Source organism: Electrophorus electricus, chromosome 6 (assembly GCF_013358815.1).
Source record: "Electrophorus electricus isolate fEleEle1 chromosome 6, fEleEle1.pri, whole genome shotgun sequence".
NCBI classification, from domain to species: domain Eukaryota; kingdom Metazoa; phylum Chordata; class Actinopteri; order Gymnotiformes; family Gymnotidae; genus Electrophorus; species Electrophorus electricus.
In genome coordinates, this window is record NC_049540.1 from 28,102,034 (window position 1) to 28,121,278 (window position 19,245).

The 19,245-nt window shown below is 46.4% G+C and overlaps 1 protein-coding gene across 3 annotated transcripts in view; it reads left to right on the forward strand.

The window, feature by feature from the left end:
* Nucleotides 1-16,034, forward strand: part of LOC113573739 (WD repeat-containing protein 7) — a 121,021-nt gene extending 104,987 nt beyond the window's left edge. For all 3 annotated transcript variants that reach the window (XM_035527061.1, XM_035527062.1, XM_035527063.1), the window contains 2 exons: nucleotides 11,554-11,658; nucleotides 13,401-16,034. In XM_035527061.1, coding sequence (XP_035382954.1) covers nucleotides 11,554-11,658; nucleotides 13,401-13,604 — 309 coding nt within the window. In that variant the 3' untranslated portion in view covers nucleotides 13,605-16,034. The remainder of the gene's footprint in view (nucleotides 1-11,553; nucleotides 11,659-13,400) is intronic.
* The last annotated feature ends 3,211 nt before the right edge of the window (nucleotides 16,035-19,245 follow it).

A 19,245-nucleotide genomic window follows, 5' to 3' on the forward strand; every position in this document is an offset into this window, starting at 1 on the left:
CATGGTTATAGTGTACACACACAGGGAGACAGTATTTAATACACACTCGTGCACACACACACAGGGAGACAGTATTTAATGCACACTTGCGCGCGCACACACGGTTATATTGTACACACACACAGGGAGACAGTATTCAATACACACTCGCACGCACACACACGGTTATATTGTACACACACAGGGAGACAGTATTCAATACACACTCTCGCACGCGCGTGCACACATGGTTATAGTGTACACACACACAGGTAGACAGTATTCAATACACACACACGCGCACATGGTTATAGTGTACACACACACAGGGAGACAGTATTCAATACACTCATGCGTGCACACATGGTTATAGTGTACACACACAGGGAGACAATATTCAATACACACTCGTGCACACACACGGTTATAGTGTACACACACACGGTTATAGTGTACACACACACGGTTATAGTGTACACACACATCTGGTTATAGTGTATATACACACGCACACACGGTTATAGTGTATATACACACACACGGTTATAGTGTACACACACACACGGTTATAGTGTACACACATACATGGTTATAGTGTACACAGACACACACATGGTTATAGTGTATATACACACACGTGGTTATAGTGTATATACACACACGTGGTTATCGTGTACACACACACACACGGTTATCGTGTACACACACACACACACGGTTATCGTGTACACACACACACACACGGTTATAGTGTACACACACACGTGGTTATAGTGTACACACACACGCGGTTATAGTGTATATACACACACACGGTTATAGTGTACACAAACATGGTTTTAGTGTACACACATGGTTATAGTGTACACACACACACACACACACGGTTATAGTGTACACACATACACGGTTATAGTGTACACACACACACACGGTTATAGTGTACACACACACACACGTGGTTATAGTGTATATACACACACACGGTTATAGTGTACACACACACACACACACACACACACACACACACACACACACACGGTTATAGTGAGACAATATTTAGAGAAAGTGGAGGAAGGTTATTCAGTGCTCATGCGGGATAAAAGAAGGGTACTGATGTACATGTTCCAAAAGAAAACTATTATATGCAATTAGAGGAAGTTTCCCTGTAACTCGAATCAAATTTCATTTCTGGACAACATGAGTTTGTCACAAAGCAGCCCAAGAGAGTCCAGATCCCTAAAGAACAAGCAGTGGGAAACTTCCTAGGAGGAATTAAAGAAGGAATCTCGAGAGGGCCAAGACTCCAGAGGGAACCCCTCATCCTTGAGCAGCCCAGCATGTGATTGGGTCACACTTTAATACATCATGTATAGTTACTGTAGGGAGAGCCCTACAAGTGTGTACACAGTTCTGTTGTAGGTAGAGCCGTACAGGTGCATATACGGTTCTGTTGTAGGTAGAGCCGTACAGGTGCATATACACTCCTGTTGTAGGGAGGTCCGTACAGGTGCATATACGCTCCTGTTGTAGGTAGAGCCGTACAGGTGGTAGGTAAGCTTGCTGTGTCTGCATCTATTGGCGAAGCTGGAGTGACTGGGTGAATTTGCACCCTCGATTCATTAACTGGCCTCAGCAGGACATTTTCGAGTGTCATCTCCGATTGTTCATCACTGATGAGCACGTCTTGTCCAGTGGTGGCATCATCTCTGCAACAACATTGAGATTACACAGAAATATGGTTTTAGATCTGTAAAGATGAAGAGTGCATGAACAATCCATATACCATCTATGAACAGCACAGGAACAGTCCACACACAGTGGATGAACAGCACAAGTTTATCTGTGGGATCAGAACTAGAAGAGAGGACCAGAGCGTGACCACAGTCCTCAGGGTCTCTGAGAGATCACAATCCACCCATATTATCATTACAAACATAGGAAGTGGCCAGACAATAGCGTAAACACCTCAAATGACCAGTTAACTTCACGAATGGGGCTCCAGGCTCTGTGCCTTTATATACAGGAAGCTAACCAGACGCTGGAGTGAATAAGTTGTTAACGTAGAGTTATTTAAAAACTGGGAGTGTGCCTAAATCCTGAATAAAAGCTGAACTGCTGTTCCATAAAGGAGGGCTTTTACAGGAGAAAGCTTTACACACAGAAGTCATCTTCCAGGGACTGAGAGAAACCTTGTATTTTGGCTACATAGTCAGTGTAGCAGGTCATAGCATTCAGTTAATTCACTCGGATAGTGTGGGGCCAGACCATTTAGTACAGCAGAAGTATCTTAAAGTCAATTTAAAATGTAACTGGGAGTCAGTGCTCAGTGGAAAGAAGAGGACTGATGTGAACAAACTTTCTAGCTCTTGTTAGGACTCTGGCTGCTGCATTCTCTGTAAGTTAGAGTTGATTCTGTGACTTTTTACAGCATCCAGTCAGAAGACCATTCCAATAATCTAATGTTGATGACATAAGTGTGGTCCAATTTCTCTGCATCAGTCTCAGTTTAGCAATAAAAAAATGGAAAAAACAGTTTTAGTAATATATATATATATATATATGTTTCAAATCAGAGATTTGTTTTTTGCAACAATTTTTTTTGTATGTAACTGAAATGCCATCAACATTCTATCTCTTTACCTTCTCTCACATTCCTGTCTCACCCTCTCTCCTTCCTGTCTCACCCTCACTCCTTCCTGTCTCACCCTCACTCCTTCCTGTCTCACCCTCACTCCATCATCCTCATATACCTCTATTTTTACCTGAAAAATGGAGTGTGTGTGTGTGTGTGTGATTGAACAGTGGAAAAGCACAATCTCTCCCTTCGGCTATTTAGAGATATTGGACCTCCGACCCCCCACCATCATCAACCCAGCCACACACACACACACACGCTCACGTTTACGTGTGCACATAGATGCATGCTGCACACGCACGCACACACACACACACACACACACACACACACACACCCCAATGCACACTGCAGCACACACTCCAGAGGAGAGAGCTCCAACGCCTGGTCTGCTTGCACTGTCCTTTGTGTGTGTGTGTGTGCGTGTGTGTGTGTGTGTGTGTGTGTGTGTGTGTGTGTGCGTGCAGTACAAAACTGTTTTATTTCTTCTTATTCTGGTTTTATTTCTTATTCTAACTATACAGAGTGACTCTGTAAAGGTGTTAGTGTCTCTGTTGATTCCATACATCCCTGTCCTACGGTAGCTTTTACACACCACTCCCTGATACGCAAAAGACCAGGAAGAGAGGAGAGAGAAAGAGAGATACAGAAAGAGAATGTGAGAGAGTAATATCGAGAGTGAGAGAATAAGAGGGAGAACAAGAGTGATATTGAGAGAGTGAGACTAAGAGGTGTACAGAGCTACTTGTGAATGAGAGTGATGTAGAGGGCGATGGAGTGAGAGGGCCTGAAACAGGAGGGTTTGTGCTGTAGTTCGCTGTGTTCCATCACAACCGCTGTGGTGGAGGAGAAGCGAGGATCAGCTGAGGAGCAAGTGGCATATTGTGTACGTGTGGGCGAGCGAGCGGGCGGGCGGATTATGAGTCCTGGCTCGGCCAAGCACCCCACTGCCTGCAGCTGAGCCTGGATCAATACAGGCAGAAGGACAGTGACCCTTCTCCACTCGTCACACACACACACACAGTGTACAACACAATTAACTGCACCCCAAAATCACACAAGCTACACACATAACACACATACTGCAGATAAAATATAACTGCACCCCAAAATCTCTTAGACACACGCATTTCTTATGAGAGTTTGATCTTCTAAACTTTTTGTGTGTTTAATAGGGTGTCAGTGTGGTCTGTGTGCAGGTTGATGTGTGTGACAGACTTCTGATCTCTTCTATTGAACTACATCATTGTGAGTGTGTATGTGTGTTCATCTGCTAGGGCCCAATTGCAACCTACAAAGACCTCATTCATACTCTGATTTCAAAGATCTCGCTCCAGTTCCCAGTCTTTCTCCAGTCTTGCACTCGTTCCGGATTCAGTTCAGGGTGGAACACAGATCACCACTGCACATGTATGTGGTTATGTCTCTGTGTACTGGTGCTATTTATGTAGAAACACACACAAACACACACGCACACACAAACAGATAAACCGTCCCTCAGAACCACAGAAAGACAGGCAGAATGTGTGTGTGAGTGTGTGTGTGTGTGTGTGTGTGTGTGTGCGAGAGAGAGAGAGAGAGAGAGAGAGAGAAAGAGAGAGAGTAAGTACAGACAGACAGATTCAGGCCCACAGCAGAATTGATTGAAGGATTGATTTTAGCTTGTTTACAGTCCTCAAGATCAAATCATTCTCAAATCGCTGTCTGGGGACCCTAGCCATCCGCACATATTCACATCCCATAATACTCTCATCTTCAGGATGGCCAGAACACATCTGATAGACGAAAAGGGCGAAAGCACATGCAGGAACTGTGCAGCACAGTGAGTGAGCTGTTCTGGGCTTAGCTCACCCCATCTTCACCACACAAGGTCAGATACACAGCTGATCTAGGATCAGCAGAGGAGTTTGGTGTCGTTTGAGTGCTGGTGCTTGGGCAGGTTCTTGGGAGGTTTACAGGACTGCGGGGGGCAGGTGTTTACAGGCAGGCCAGGTAATAGACTCAGGGGATACATCACAACCTTAGTTCCCTGTGTGAAGTTAGCACTCCCATCACTCTTTGTCCCTTTGTGTTCGTTTGTGTGTGTGTGTGTGTATATGTGTGTGTGTATGTGTGTGTGTATGTGTGTGTGTATGTGTGTGTGTGTGTGTGTGTGTGTGTGTGTGTATCCTTCCTGCATGGCCATCTGGTCGGTCTTTGATCTGCTCCCGTGAAGTGGACAGATCCAGTCTCACCACAGCAAGTTCCTTTAACAGCCAACTGTGTGTACTAATTAAACGCTGTGTGCCTGTGTGTGTGTATGTGCACGCACGTGTGTGTGCCTGTGTGTGTGTATGTGCACGCACGTGTGTGTGCCTGTGTGTGTGTATGTGCACGCACGTGTGTGTGCCTGTGTGTGTGCACGAGGCTGCGTGCATGTTTCAGAGAGTGTTATAAGGAGAAAAGCTCCTGGGGCTGATCTGGTGGTGCTGATCTGGTCTGGTCTGTTGTGGTGGTTGGCTGTTTGGCTCATGATTCAGCACAGAGATCCTTCATCTGTCACACAAAATAGACAGAATTTTGTCTGATTATTTTATACAGCAATCTAAATTTAATTTATGTTTTAAGGCCCAAAGAGAAAAAAGAGGGAGACAAACAAGACAGACTGACAGTCCGTCAAGGAGAGAGAAAGGGAGAGAGAGAGAGCGAGAGAGAGTGAGCAAGAGAGGCAGAAAGAGGAGGAGAGGGAGCGTGAGAGTGAGAGAGACACCCAGCTGAGATCTCCTCTAGAATCATCTCTCACACACACACACACAGACCCAGCTGAGATCTCCACTAGAATCATCTCTCTCACACACACACGCACACACACACCCAGCTGAGCTCTCCTCTAGAATCATCTCTCACACACACACACACACACACAGACCCAGCTGAGCTCTCCTCTAGAATCATCTCTCACACACACACAGACCCAGCTGAGATCTCCTCTAGAATCATCTCTCTCTCACATGCGCGCACACACACACACACACACACACACCCAGCTGAGATCTCCTCTAGAATCATCTCTCACACACACACACACAGACCCAGCTGAGATCTCCACTAGAATCATCTCTCTCACACACACACACACACACACCCAGCTGAGCTCTCCTCTAGAATCATCTCTCACACACACACACACACACACAGACCCAGCTGAGCTCTCCTCTAGAATCATCTCTCACACACACACAGACCCAGCTGAGATCTCCTCTAGAATCATCTCTCTCTCACATGCGCGCGCACACACACACACACACACACCCACACACACACACACCCAGCTGAGATCTCCTCTAGAATCATCTCTCACACACACACACACAGACCCAGCTGAGATCTCCACTAGAATCATCTCTCTCTCTCACACACACACACACACACCCAGCTGAGCTCTCCTCTAGAATCATCTCTCACACACACACAGACCCAGCTGAGATCTCCTCTAGAATCATCTCTCTCTCACATGCGCGCACACACACACACTTCCATACACACACACACACACACCCACACACACACACACCCAGCTGAGATCTCCTCTAGAATCATCTCTTACATGCACATACATACACACATGCACACACGTACACACACATTTGAGATCTCCTCTAGAATCATCTCTCACTCACACACACACACACACACACACACACACACACACACACGCGCGCCCCAACTGCCCCTCCCTTCCCCCCCACACACATGCTCTTACACAAACACACATGCACACGCATACACACACAAATACCGACAAATAAATACACACACATACACAATCTATTTATTCCTCACCTCATCTATATGAACACACACATTTTTCTGCTTCTAGCTTATTGGTTGTCTTGGTTCTGTGTAGACATTTGTGTTAGTGACACAGCTGTTCACAGTTAAGCCCATTAGTACACAGTAAATTAATTGTTTTCCAACATACACGTATAGTTAGGCCATGAATGAATTAAGTTATGTTTATATAGCACCTCTCAACGAACCCCATGTAGCTTTACAATTAACACACACCAGTGAGAAGGAGCCAATCTCACAGCATACTCACACCAAAAACCTCAGGTTCCTGAGGACTGAATCAGGTGCAGGGAGGACAGAGGACAGAGCACTGGGCATACAGAGAGACACACACAAACACACACACACACACACACATACATATATATATATATATCTCAGAACTTACCTGAGATGTGGGTGAAAGGAATTATTATACATGCAATGCACACACACACACACACACACACACACACACACACACACACACACACACACACACAGACACTGACACAGACAGACAGTCACACAGACAGTCCTGTGTGTGTGTGTGTGTGTGCGTGTGCATGTCAAATACAATGGTTCTTAAAAGACTTCTCCCTGCTTCAGTGTGGGGTGGCCATTCTGACCCTGCTGCCGTGGAGACTGACACGTTGACTGACCCGTTGAAGCTGGGTTTGGACCAACAGCCCGTTCACAGCCCAAACCACAAGCTTTGCTCTTCTGGGCAACAAAACATCATATCTAATCCCACCTTATTGATTTTTAAAGTACGCAAAAAAAACAGAAAGCAAAGGAAAACCCGCGTGCTGTGTCCCTAGCGCTGCTGCACTGACCGGGAAATATCTGCTGTCATTCATACCAGCTCCTGTGTCTTGTGTCTCATATTCCCCTGCCCTCCAGCCCCCCCCCCCCCCCCCCCCCCCCAAATAAAAACAAAAATTGAATTGTTCTGCCGTGCTGTTGAGATGATGAAGGTTTCATTTCATTTGGGCTTTAATTGTAAGAGATTACTTTTCCTTTCTCCTATCTTAGTGGAGGGTGCGACGGCTAATCTCATCCCCCCTCTATTATGAGGGCATTTTTAGGATGACAGGTAGGAAGGATGATTGCGTTACACCGCCTGTGTTCATTTTCCCCTGAGCTGCTGTGGGGATTTTGGTTCCCCCCCTCTGAGAGAAGAGATGACAAACATGTCAGTGGTTGATCGGATCAGAAACCGAAATCTCCTCGTAACCGTGACTACGTCCCTGTGTGGCGGGACATTGTTGTTGACAGGTATATAACGTCTGGGTGTCCTGCCCCACAACAACATGGTGAGGGCTCTGTCGCCCATGACATGGCTGCGTTTGGTGTGTGTGTGTGTGTGTGTGTGTGTGTGTGTGTGTGTGTGTGTGTGTGTGTGTGTGTGTGTTTCTGTGTGTGTGTTTCTGTGTGTGTGTTTCTGTGTGTGTGTGTGTGTGTGTGTGTGTGTGCGTGCGTGGGGGTGTGTGTGGGTCCTGATGGCAGTGGAATTGAGGCCACATAAAAGATACAGATTGTTTTTTTCCAAGCCAAATCTCAGGCTCAGTTTACTTGCAGTTGAAGTGAGGGAGGTGTCTGAATATGCCCCACAAACTGAGGCCCCTGTTTGGGGGGCCTTTCACCCTGCAGAGCTCCAGACGCCTGCCTCCAGCATTCACAGACCACTGATGCTGCTTTCAGATGGATCAGGTGCGTTAGTATGGGGGAGCCCAATATGGACACTCATTGTAGCCATTGTGAGGTGTGTTTGTAAGTGAACCCCTGCCCGGCCTGCGATGAGAGTGCAGCTAATTACAGTTCTTCGTTTATTTTATTCTGGGAATTGCTGCCTTTGTCACTGCAGCAATACTTTCTTTAATCTATGGCCTGGACTGAGTGCCACCTTCTTGAGATTAGGATTGCACTGGCATCACAGATTAAAAAAGAGAATAAGTGCAGAGAGCAAAGAGGGTTCATTGCAGTGCATTTTCCCCCCAGACAGCGCAGTTCATCAACAGGACACACACCTGTTCTGCAGGAAATCGTACCGAGCACTGCCTGTTTTGGGGGCGTGTCCAGGGAGCGGGGTGGGGCTTCCCTCTCAGAGCCACGCCGCGCCTCTGCTAATACGGAAATCCGTTTGGCATGGGCCCAGTCGGTGGAATCAAGACTGGCAGTGCTTTGGAGAGCCCGTGCTCCGCGGATTTAGCCAGCGACATTACGGACGTTACAGACGGTGCTAGGAGTTAAATTATAGAGGCACAGAGAGGGATGGAGGGAAGAGGTTGCAAGAGACCAGTCAGTGAGTGTGTGAGAGAGCGAGAGAGCAGCTGGTTAAACCTGAAAAGGGAAGGCCAGGTGAAGCTGGAGATCCCTGAGATCTCTGATCAGTACCTGCCTCATCACACAGGGCAGAATGTGTTTTCCTACTATGGAAGTATCTTTCACTCTTTGTTTATTTGCATGTGTTATCATGGTTTTGTTTGCTTGGCTTGTGTCCTTCAAAGTCCTGGCCAGCGTTATGGTCCACACAGGACAAAGGACTAACAGACAGCGCCACACTGAACAGCAGTGTTTGGGCTTCCTGTACTTATATATACTATAGTTGCTTTTCATACATTTGCATGTGTTTGTGTGTCTGTGTTTTCATGCATTCGTTTTTATGTGTGTTCCTGTGTGTTTATATACGTGTGTGTATTTATGTGAGGGACAGAGACATGTAAAGCAGGAAGGGACGTGTAATTAAAAGGCCAGTGCGCGTTATTTCACACAGCCCTGTGCAGCTGCTCATAAAAGATGATGTGCTATTGATTACACAGTGCTGGAGGACAGCCTTGTCCCGTGGTGACACACACACACCAACACTGGCTACATTATCGCAGTTAACACACGTTTATTCCCTTTGTTACGGGCACAAAACTTATGCATTACATTTTTACAAAAAGCCTCATTTGTATGTGCAACATTTTTTGATCATATTTTTGAACTGTTTTCTGTATCAGGGTGTGTTTGTACGCAGGACAGAGCTCAGTGTGAGGAGAGAGCGGGTAACTTTAGACCACTCGCTCTGCCTTGGACAGTGATCTCTCTGCAGGGCTGCGATTGGATCAGCACTCTCCTTTGAAAGCTTTCACTCAGTGGAAAGAACTGTGCTGGTTGTACTATGGAAATGTCCTGCACCCTTTTAGGGCAGATGGGTTGTAAACTCGTTTTGTTCTGCTGCTCCACACGCCGTTGACTTTAGCAGGCTCTCCTATTATTGGATACATTGTTTTTCTTTCTCTCTCTCTCTCTCTCTCTCTCTCTCTCTCTCTCTCTCAGTACCTTCTCTCTCTCTCAGTACCTTCTCTCTCTCTGTCTCTCTGTCTCTCTGTCTCTCTCTCTCTCTCTCTGTCTCTCTCTCTCTCTCTCTCTCTCTCTCTCTCTCTCTCTCTCTCTCTCTCTGGTGATTATCTCTGCTGGTAGCACAAAGCCTCCCTCTCTTTGATTCTCAGTGGTGGTGGTGGTCAAATTCCCACAATGCACCAGGACAATTGTAGGACCCCCTCCCAGGAACCAGATTGGGCCATGCTCAGAGCTGAGAGAGAACACACACACTTTCGCTGATTCATTCTCTCTCTCTCTCTCTTGCATTCTCTCACGCTTTCTTTCACTCTTTCACCGGCACCTTTGTTTGCGAACTGATGCCGTTAAGTAAGGAAGGTCAAAATAGAAGGATCAAGAGAGATGTAAGAAAGGTGGTCATCTTTCATGACCCTTGTCTTCGTATTGCACTGAAGTGAAGGAACACTTAAAAACAACATTTAATCAAGAGAAAATGTCCAGTGCATGAATCTGAATATGTGTTTAGTAATTATATATTTATTCATTTCTAGCGTCTTACAGTTACTGTGGCAAAATATGATTTACCAGTGAAGTCTTTTGAATTAAAGTGAAATGGGGGGGTGGGGGCAGGTCTGTCAAATAAATAGCCCATATTTGTAATACGTTATCACATTACGTAATGTTGCTGTTTGAACTACCGGCTTTCTAAACATTCAGCTCTGTGCACTTGTGTTGTAGCTGCAAGAATAGCCCGGAACACACTTGATGTCCATACTTGAGATTTGTAAAACCACTTTGGTCTGCCAGCGTTTAAGTAAGCTGCTTTTGTGAGACGTGAGGGCTGGTCTGAGGTCAGCTTGGTATGACTCAGTTCTGGAGTGCAGATAAGTACCCTGTTCAGTGCGGCTGATCTGGGGTCAACAGACGATTCTGTATAGCAGCACTCAAAGTGATGTGCATTGATGTGTAGCTTAGGTGATGAATGTGTTTGTGTATACTCCTGGCTTAAGGTCACGGGGTGTTGTGGACGTGTGTGAGAATCAGACAGTGCTACTGGATTTGTTGTCCTTATTGGAAGGTTTTTTGTGTTTGTGTTTCTCTTGTTTACTTGTTTCCTCAAATTTTCTGTAGACCTGTTTACATTCGATTCCATCACTATGCCTGACACACACACACACACAAAAACACACCAACAACCAGCTCTGAGCTGCCTACTTTTAAATAGCACATTTTGACCCAAATGTGTGTTCTGAGCTTCACTTGGGATAGTTGGCTTTGGTTTCATCCTTTATAGTGTGCACACACAAACACACACACACACACACACACACACACACACACACTCACATACACAGTTGTTGAAGAGGAGGACCGAGAGCTGAGGAGCATGTTCGTCTCTTATTGATTTTAGCTGCAGAGCCGTCAGCAGGTCTCAGGCTCCTGGGTCGACGTGTGCGTGTGCGTGTGTGTGTGTGTGTGTGTGTGTGTGTGTGTGTGTGTGTGTGTGTGTGTGTGTGTGTGTGCGCGTGCATATATACCAGCCCTCCCATTAAACTAAACCATCACCAGTTTACTGAGCAAATTTCAAGTAGTTTTATCTTACATATCCAGGTGCTTGTGTATGGTGAGTAGGGGGGTGTTTGGTTGGGGTGGATGGGTCTTTGGGTGAGTAAGTGGGTGTTGGGATGTGAAACTTCATGTAATGTAGTGTAGTTATGTATTAGTGCATTTATGATCTTGGTGAATTTTTGTCAGTTATAGGTGTTCATAAAAATGCCTGTTCTTTTGGTTTCCTTTAGCATATCCATGGCCACAAAGGCCCCATAACAGCTGTGTCTTTCGCCCCAGACGGGCGCTACCTGGCCACCTACTCCAATGCCGACAGCCATATCTGCTTCTGGCAGGTAAGAAAAGGCTTGTAATGATAGTGTGGTTGAGTGTGGTTGTGTGTGTGTGTGTGTGTGTGTGTGCGCACGTGCACACAGAGCGGGAACTGAGTGCCCCTCTTGGGCCTCCAGGCGTCCGATGGCTGTCTCGTCCTCTCTGTCCAGGCAGAGTGAGGGGGCGGCTGGGTGTCTGAGGCACCTGTAGCCCGAGCTCTCTCTGGAGCTCAGAGCATGAGACAGTGCAGGGGAGAGACGGAGTGAGACTGAGTGAGTCTGCGTGTGCGTGCGTGCGTGTGTGCGTGCGTGCACGCTCTTATATGTGGGGTTTGCTTTCCTGCATCTTGCATGTGTTCATAGACTAACCGACTCTGACCAAAGGAAACTTATCCCATCCTGTGTGTATGTGCGTGCGCGCGCGTGAGTGTGTGTGTGTGTCTGACTTTTTCTGTTCTTGCACCTGCTCATGCTCAGATCAATGGCTTTCTCTTTCTCCTCTGGGTTCCAAAATGTGCTTGCATCTTTTGTCTTTCTCTCACTCACTTTCACTCACTCACATTCTCTCTCACACACACGTGCGTGCGCACACACACACACACACACACACACACACACACATTCTTTTCTTCTTCTCAGTCATCTCCTCTTATCAGAAGACACTCCTCAGGACTCCTTTTCTGTACTATCTCCCAGTGTCAGTTCTGCTACCTGTCTGTAGAACAGAGTGTCAGAGGACTCTGCTGTCATCACGCACACACTGAACAGCATCTTCGGAGGCACAGGAGTGATGCCTAGCCTTGCACACACTCACACACTAAACCTGCACTCACTCATTTACTTACAGATACTTAAAAACAGAGCTCCTGTCACTGGTATGTGAGTTCTTGTGTGTGCACCCTGATAGGGATGTAGCTTAGTGCTACTTTCAGCGTTAGGATTTCATAGAGGCCGTAAATATAAATCTTTGACCATCCATGAATCATCGATTATTAAACAAGATACCTCACTAGATTCAAAAGTCAAAAATGTTGCTAGGCTGTTTCGTACAGCTGTTTGAAACAGGGCAGGGTCATATGGAGGTGCGGGATGCAGGTGTGTATGATCTTTAATTATACATGAGTAGATGCAGAGACAACCAGCATATACAAGCTGTTCTGGGATCAGCTTGCCATGTCGTTCTGATCAGGGGCAAGGATTCACACATTTGTTGTGGTAGTTTATTTTTTAATAGTTGTGGCTGTTGTGTTGCAAATATCTGTGGAGTGCTGGAGAGGATTATTGTTTTGTTTGTTTGCCTGTTTAGGCAACAAACATAAAAATGTTTAAGTAAACATAAATATAAAACCTAAATCTCTAGAACGGTATTTAAAGTGGCTGAATTGATACTCTGTCGCAGTGTCACTGGCCCCAGGTACAGTAAAGGAAAGACCTGTTTGAGGTACATTAAACACCTTGGAACAAAAGTCTCACACACTCCATCTCTCTCTCCACCTCTCTGACTCCCTCTCTTTCTCCTTTGTGTTGTTTTAACGGACCTAACCAGTGTGTATGCGTCTATGCTTAAATAAAAGTACGAAAACCCAGAAACACCCCACGCGCTCTCTCAGTCTGGGAAGAGTGGAGAGTTTGGTCAAATGGGGAGTGGCTCTCAAGACCTTGTGTTGACGCCTGCACTTGTGTGTGTGTGTGTGTGTGTGTGTGTGTGTGTGTGTGTGTGTGGGTGTGTGTGTGTGTGGGTGTGTGTGTGTGTGTCCTCCCCTCAGATGAACACCTCTCTGCTGGGCAGTATCGGTGTGCTGAATTCCGCTCCTCAGCTGCGCTGCATTAAGACGTACCAGGTGCCGCCGGTTCAGCCTGCCTCACCTGGCTCCCAGAATGCCCTGCGGCTCGCACGCCTCATCTGGACCTCCAACCGCAACCTCATTCTCATGGCCCACGATGGCAAGGAGCACCGCTTCATGGTGTGAGGATGGGCATGGGGGTCATGACCAGGACCTGCCGGGGTTTCTTTGAACCTCATGTCGTTCAACCCCGGCAAAGATTCGGAGGCTTTGTTTACGTGCACAGTGCTTTCAGTTCTTTTGCATCACTGTTGTTTTCCATTCCAGTTTTATAATTTAAAATAGTTTTTCCCCTCTGGTAATTTATTAAGAATGTGGAAAATAAAGAATTTGTCGTTATGGTGACGTTTGGGAAATAATCACCACCAACCTCGCACAGACCAGCACGGCGGGGGAGGGGTTCAGGAAGCTGCCCCTCTACCAAGACCAGAACGGTTTGGTGGGAGTTAATTTAGACTTGGGAAGAGAAAAACAAACGTGTAGTGGCACATACCCTGTTCACCACAGAGCCTGTGTGCTCTTTCTGTTGCTGCTAGCGACCCTGTGTGACCCCTGTGTGACCTCTAACATCATCCCTGCATGAGAGCACTGCTTCTCCTACTTCCTGTTCTGACCTTTCCTCCGCACCAGACTAGATGGGACGGCACCGGACCGGACAAGACCAGGGCCATTTCCTTCTTGCTGAGTCATAGTGGGCCAATCCAGATCTAAACCACTTTAATCTCACTGCCAGATGAATCCCACCCCTGTTCCTTTAATCCCGGTGTGAAGTGGCCCTGGTCCGGAGTCTGTGGTGAGCCAGCACAGGGAGGAGGAGGGCAGGACTTAGTCGTGGTGGTGGTGTAATTTCATATAGTCGTTCTTCGTCTCGTCTGCCAGTCCAGTGGTGCTGTTTCGTTCTGTCGTGGAGTTGTTGCTAGTGTTTCCGTGCAGGCACAGGGATGATGTGTCTCTGTTTATCAGACCAGCTCATCTCGTCTGGGCTGGGATGTTAGTGTCTCTGAACTTAGCATCTCAGCTCACACGCTCACTGCACCTGCTGTAGATATTAGCTTACACTATGTTAAATTACAGAAGTCTATTTTAAAGAGATGGTTAATATATATACACACACAAACACACACACACACACACACACACACATATATATATGTGTAAATTTGTCTGTGTGAAATGATATGACAGTCTGAGACTGGTGGAGCTACTTTCTCACTCTCGCTGTGTTAACACTGGTAGTCTTTCCCTCTCTCTCTCTCTACACCCCCCTGGTTATTAGGCTGGCTAAATCCTCCAACACCACACACCCACACACGTCCTACAGCTCCCCAGCCCCCCTCTCAGAGAGAAGAAATGAGAGAAAGGCAGAAGAGAAGGAAAGCACCCCCCCCAGAACCCTGCTCTGAAGGCCTCGAGTCCCGAGTCCTCAAGACATCATACCACAATATCGTAATCTTATCCTGATCTCATGGAACATGTTTCTGCCATTTTGTGCTTAGAAGGGATTGAGAGGAAAGAAAGAGGTGGGGAGAGAGAGGGAGGCAGAGAGTGGGCGCAGGTGACCATGGGGCTTGATGTTTGAGAAGTGCCTGTGAGCTGCTGGAATCTCCTTCCCGTAATGCTGGTGTATTCTTCCCGTGTTCTGCAGTCTTCCCTACTGATGTGGGTACAAGCATGTCAGTAATGTCAACCTGCATACTCCAGTGTGAAGTCTAGCCAGCTCAAACACATCTCTGTAAATAAGGCTCACATGCACGTGTGCGCGTGAGAGAGTGTGTGCGCACATGTATGAGCGAGAAAAGACGAAGGAAACCGAACTCCTGATTTAGCCATGAGGGGCAGGTGTGTGTGTGTGTGTGTGCGTATTTGTGTGTGTGTGTGTGTGTTTCCTTTTGAAGAATGGCAGTCTAGATCGCTAGGTTAGTATTTGATAGCTCAGGATACTAAACTTAACACGCATGTATGTACACACACACATACACACACAGTTTCAGTGAAAGCATGTATTAATGCTGTCTAAATGGCTCCTTCATATTTTGTCTGAGGTTCTTACCATCAGGTTCCATTTCTTGGTTTTCTTTCAGATCTGTTTTCACTTTGAAAGACCCCTAAACCTAAACTCTCAAAAAAAACAAACAAACCCCTCATCAGACATGATTGATTTTTCCAGCATGTTTGAATGTTCTCTTGTGTCCCTTCCTCCACGACCACCTCTGTCTCTTAGTGATGGACACGTTTGGCAGGGACGGCCGTCTCTGCTGATGTAAGATTTGTAAATGTTGACAAATAAAATAAGTGTCAGCTTGTCTGTAAGACTCTCGGCATCATCTGGTGTGCTTTACGTCTCGTCTCACTTCTACCTTAGCTGTGTGTGTGTGTGTGTGTGTGTGTGTGTGTGTTTGTGTGTGTGCGAGCGAGCGAGGGAGAGAGAGACGGACCATGAGTGGTGGAACTCTGCTAACATTTACTGAATATATTGAACATGTACTGTAAAGCTGTATTTGAAGACAACTCTGTTGTGGACAATTCTGTGTTCAATAAAAGGAAAGTTATCTGACATTAGTTTCAAGGTGACTCTACTACTGACTCTCTCTCACACACACATACACACACACAAACTTGTTCTTTTGACATGAAAAAGCAATATTTTTAACACCATAAAATAACACACTGCCTGCACGAACAGACTTGAAGTAGGTGCGTGTAAGAGAGAGACCCCACCACAGTTCCTGTCGTCCAGCCTCCCCCTCTGCATTTGCCCTGTGTGGGTGTGGGTGCGGGTGTGTGTGGGTGGGTGGGAGAACTGAGCTGGGTTAATGTCAGACTCCTCTCTGCCTCCAGACAGGTGACGACGTACTAAAGGCTGGAAGAGCCTGGAGAAGATTAAAGGTAAGAGCTATGGCTCGGGCCCAAACGCAGGCCATCCTGCATCGAACTGGGCAGCTAATTACAGCGCTCTCCTCTCCAGTGAGTCCAAGTGCCAGTCTCTCCGGTCTAATTAAACCGCACAGATCAGACATCAAAAGCCACCCTTCGTCATCATCATCATCAGCGTTTACTATCTTAGTCTAAAACCAATGAAGAATTTTGACTGATAGGACTGAATTGCTAATCATAGGTCACCAGAGAAAATGGTCAATATCTTGTGTGTGGCTTGCTGACTTCTTTGCCAACTAATGTAATTATTCATTAACAAGTGCCTTAATTGGAAATTCTCTCATGTTTTATTCATAAAGACATATGAATTTCAATGTGCCGAAGAAATTGTAGTTCTGCAGCTTCCCGGGAGTTTCCAGGAGTTTACTGTACAGTCAAGTAAGTAAGCACCTAAAAGCCACATAGGTTGTGGGTGTGGTTACATTAACCCTTAGTTCATCTGTTCCCCAAAATCTGAAATCAATAACAAAAGATAACCTGGTTTGACCTTTTAGTGCCAAGTGGCTGGACCTGGTCAGGCCTTTTTAAGGACAAGTGAGACAGAAAACAGTGATGGGAACACCAGGAGAAATTTTTAAAAATTACAAAAAAAAGAACGATGGAGGTTTTAGAAAGAAAAAACACAACTGAGGAGGTAAAGACAAAGAGAGGCAGGGAGGGGGAAGCAAGCGGCCCCCACGTGACACGCGCCGCACACGTGGCACACGTGACACGCGCGACACGCAGGCAAGGAGGAGCGCATGACACTAATGTGGAGTTAGATGACCTGCTTCCACTGACCTTTGTCCTCTGACCCCTTCCTACTCATTGCCTGCCTGTGCTGCAGGCCATAATCAATAAGAGGCAGTAGAGGGGTATTTTCTCATCCTAACTAGAGCGGGCCGAGCCCAGCCCTCCTAGCAAAGCGCTGTGTGTGTGTGTGAGTGTGTGTGTGTGGGGGGGACTGTGTGTAGAGGGACTGGTATCTCAAGGTGTCTGGTTGTATAATGGGCCTGAAAAGAGAACACTCGATCCATCCAAATACCGAAAGGTCATCTACAAAGTCACTATATCTCACACGCACAGCCACCACCAACAGAGAACAACTCATTTCTCTCACACACACCAGCAACAACCAGCAGAGACCAACCTATCATCTCGGACACACACACACACACAGCCACCACCAACAGAGAACAACTCATCACACACACTCCAGCAACCAGCAGACATCAACTCATCTCACACGCACAGCCACCACAAGCAGAGACCAACCACTCATCATACACACACATACAGATACACACTCCTTCCTAATATTTTGTGGGTGTAGGATTCAGCTCCAAGCAGGACCTGAGACCAGAGAAGGAGACCTGAATGAGACATGGAGGAGGAGGACCTTCAGGTGTACCAGGGTTGCAGACGTTCTGTGCCATTCTATACGGATGGTGCTCTGTGGCTGTGCTGTTGCGTATAACATCCAGCCAGTCAGTGTTGGCAGCAGATAGATGAACAATCCACTAGTCCCAGCTGGCAGCCTAGGGAAGAGGTGTGTGTGTGTGTGTGTGTGTGTGTGTGTGTGAGAGTGAGAGATATCCGGAGACAACCAGAGACCAAATACCTGGAGTATCTCCAGTTATGCTGGGACTGTTACCCAAGAACCCTCTTCCGCTCTCTTTCTCTTTAGTTCTAATCCCTCCCTGACTGGGTCTGTAAACCATATAAACCAGTCAGTCCAAGCAGGAGTTCTGATGTCATCTCTCAGGAAACCTTCATCTTTTCATGGTTCTTTCATTCACTTGGCAACCCAAAGTTCTGTGCTTGATATCAGTCAGAGGTAGCTGCTAGCCCTGCCAGCCGTCTCTGCGGTGGAGCCGGTCTTTCCGTCTAAAGCTCCACACTGCTGACAGTCCTGATTTACAGTGCATTATTCTCTTTCTGTCCAATCTGATGTCTGAAATAGTGTCTGCGCTTGGGTCGAAGTGCTATTATCAGGTCCCAGAAATACTAACTTGTGTAAGTACTGGTATATTTTTAAATTGCATTTTTGTGTGGTATTTTTGTTTTTAGACAGACGCAAGTTTAATAAAAACATCAGAAAGTACAATATAGTGTTTCTCTGTCATGGTGGCAGGATGGGTAATCAGTTCTTAGTACAGAGTGATTTTTAATGATTGTTAAATATTGCATTTACAAACATACTCTAACAAAAAATGAGAATAACAAATACATGGACCAAAACACGGACCAAACACGAACCCAAACCTATAGTTGGTTAAATAAGGCCCATGCAAAAATCATCTTGTAATAAACAAATTAAAGGATGTCTGTCTCTAGTCTTCCATTTTGCCCCTACGCACATGCACACACACACACACACTCGTGGGTTCAGTCGACTCTGGGAAACACGACAAACATAATGCATCCAACAGCCTAAACACACCAAAGTGGTGTTTTGTTGGTGAATGCCACTGATTGCAGACTTTAATGCGGTTTGATGGAGGTGTTCGTGTTGCTGGTTCAGACGCGTCTGTTGTCTGTGGGAATGCGGCTTTCTCCTCTTGTGTCAATTAGCTTGAAGTGAACACCCCTATTTAACTTCCCCCTCTACCTGTTGCTCTTTATTGATCTACTCCAAATGAATTGTAACGTCTGTGTTAATCTATAGGGCGCTGGGTCCTTGGTGGGAGAGTGTGTGTGTGTGTGTGTGTGTGTGTGTGGACAGCTGGTTTAGAGACCACTACTAGTCAGGACTGCCCAGGGATCTCTGTACTGCGTGCTTACAACGCCACCCACAATCAATGCTTTTACAGCACGAGAGAGAAATAGAAAAAAATGAAAGACAGAAGGAAGA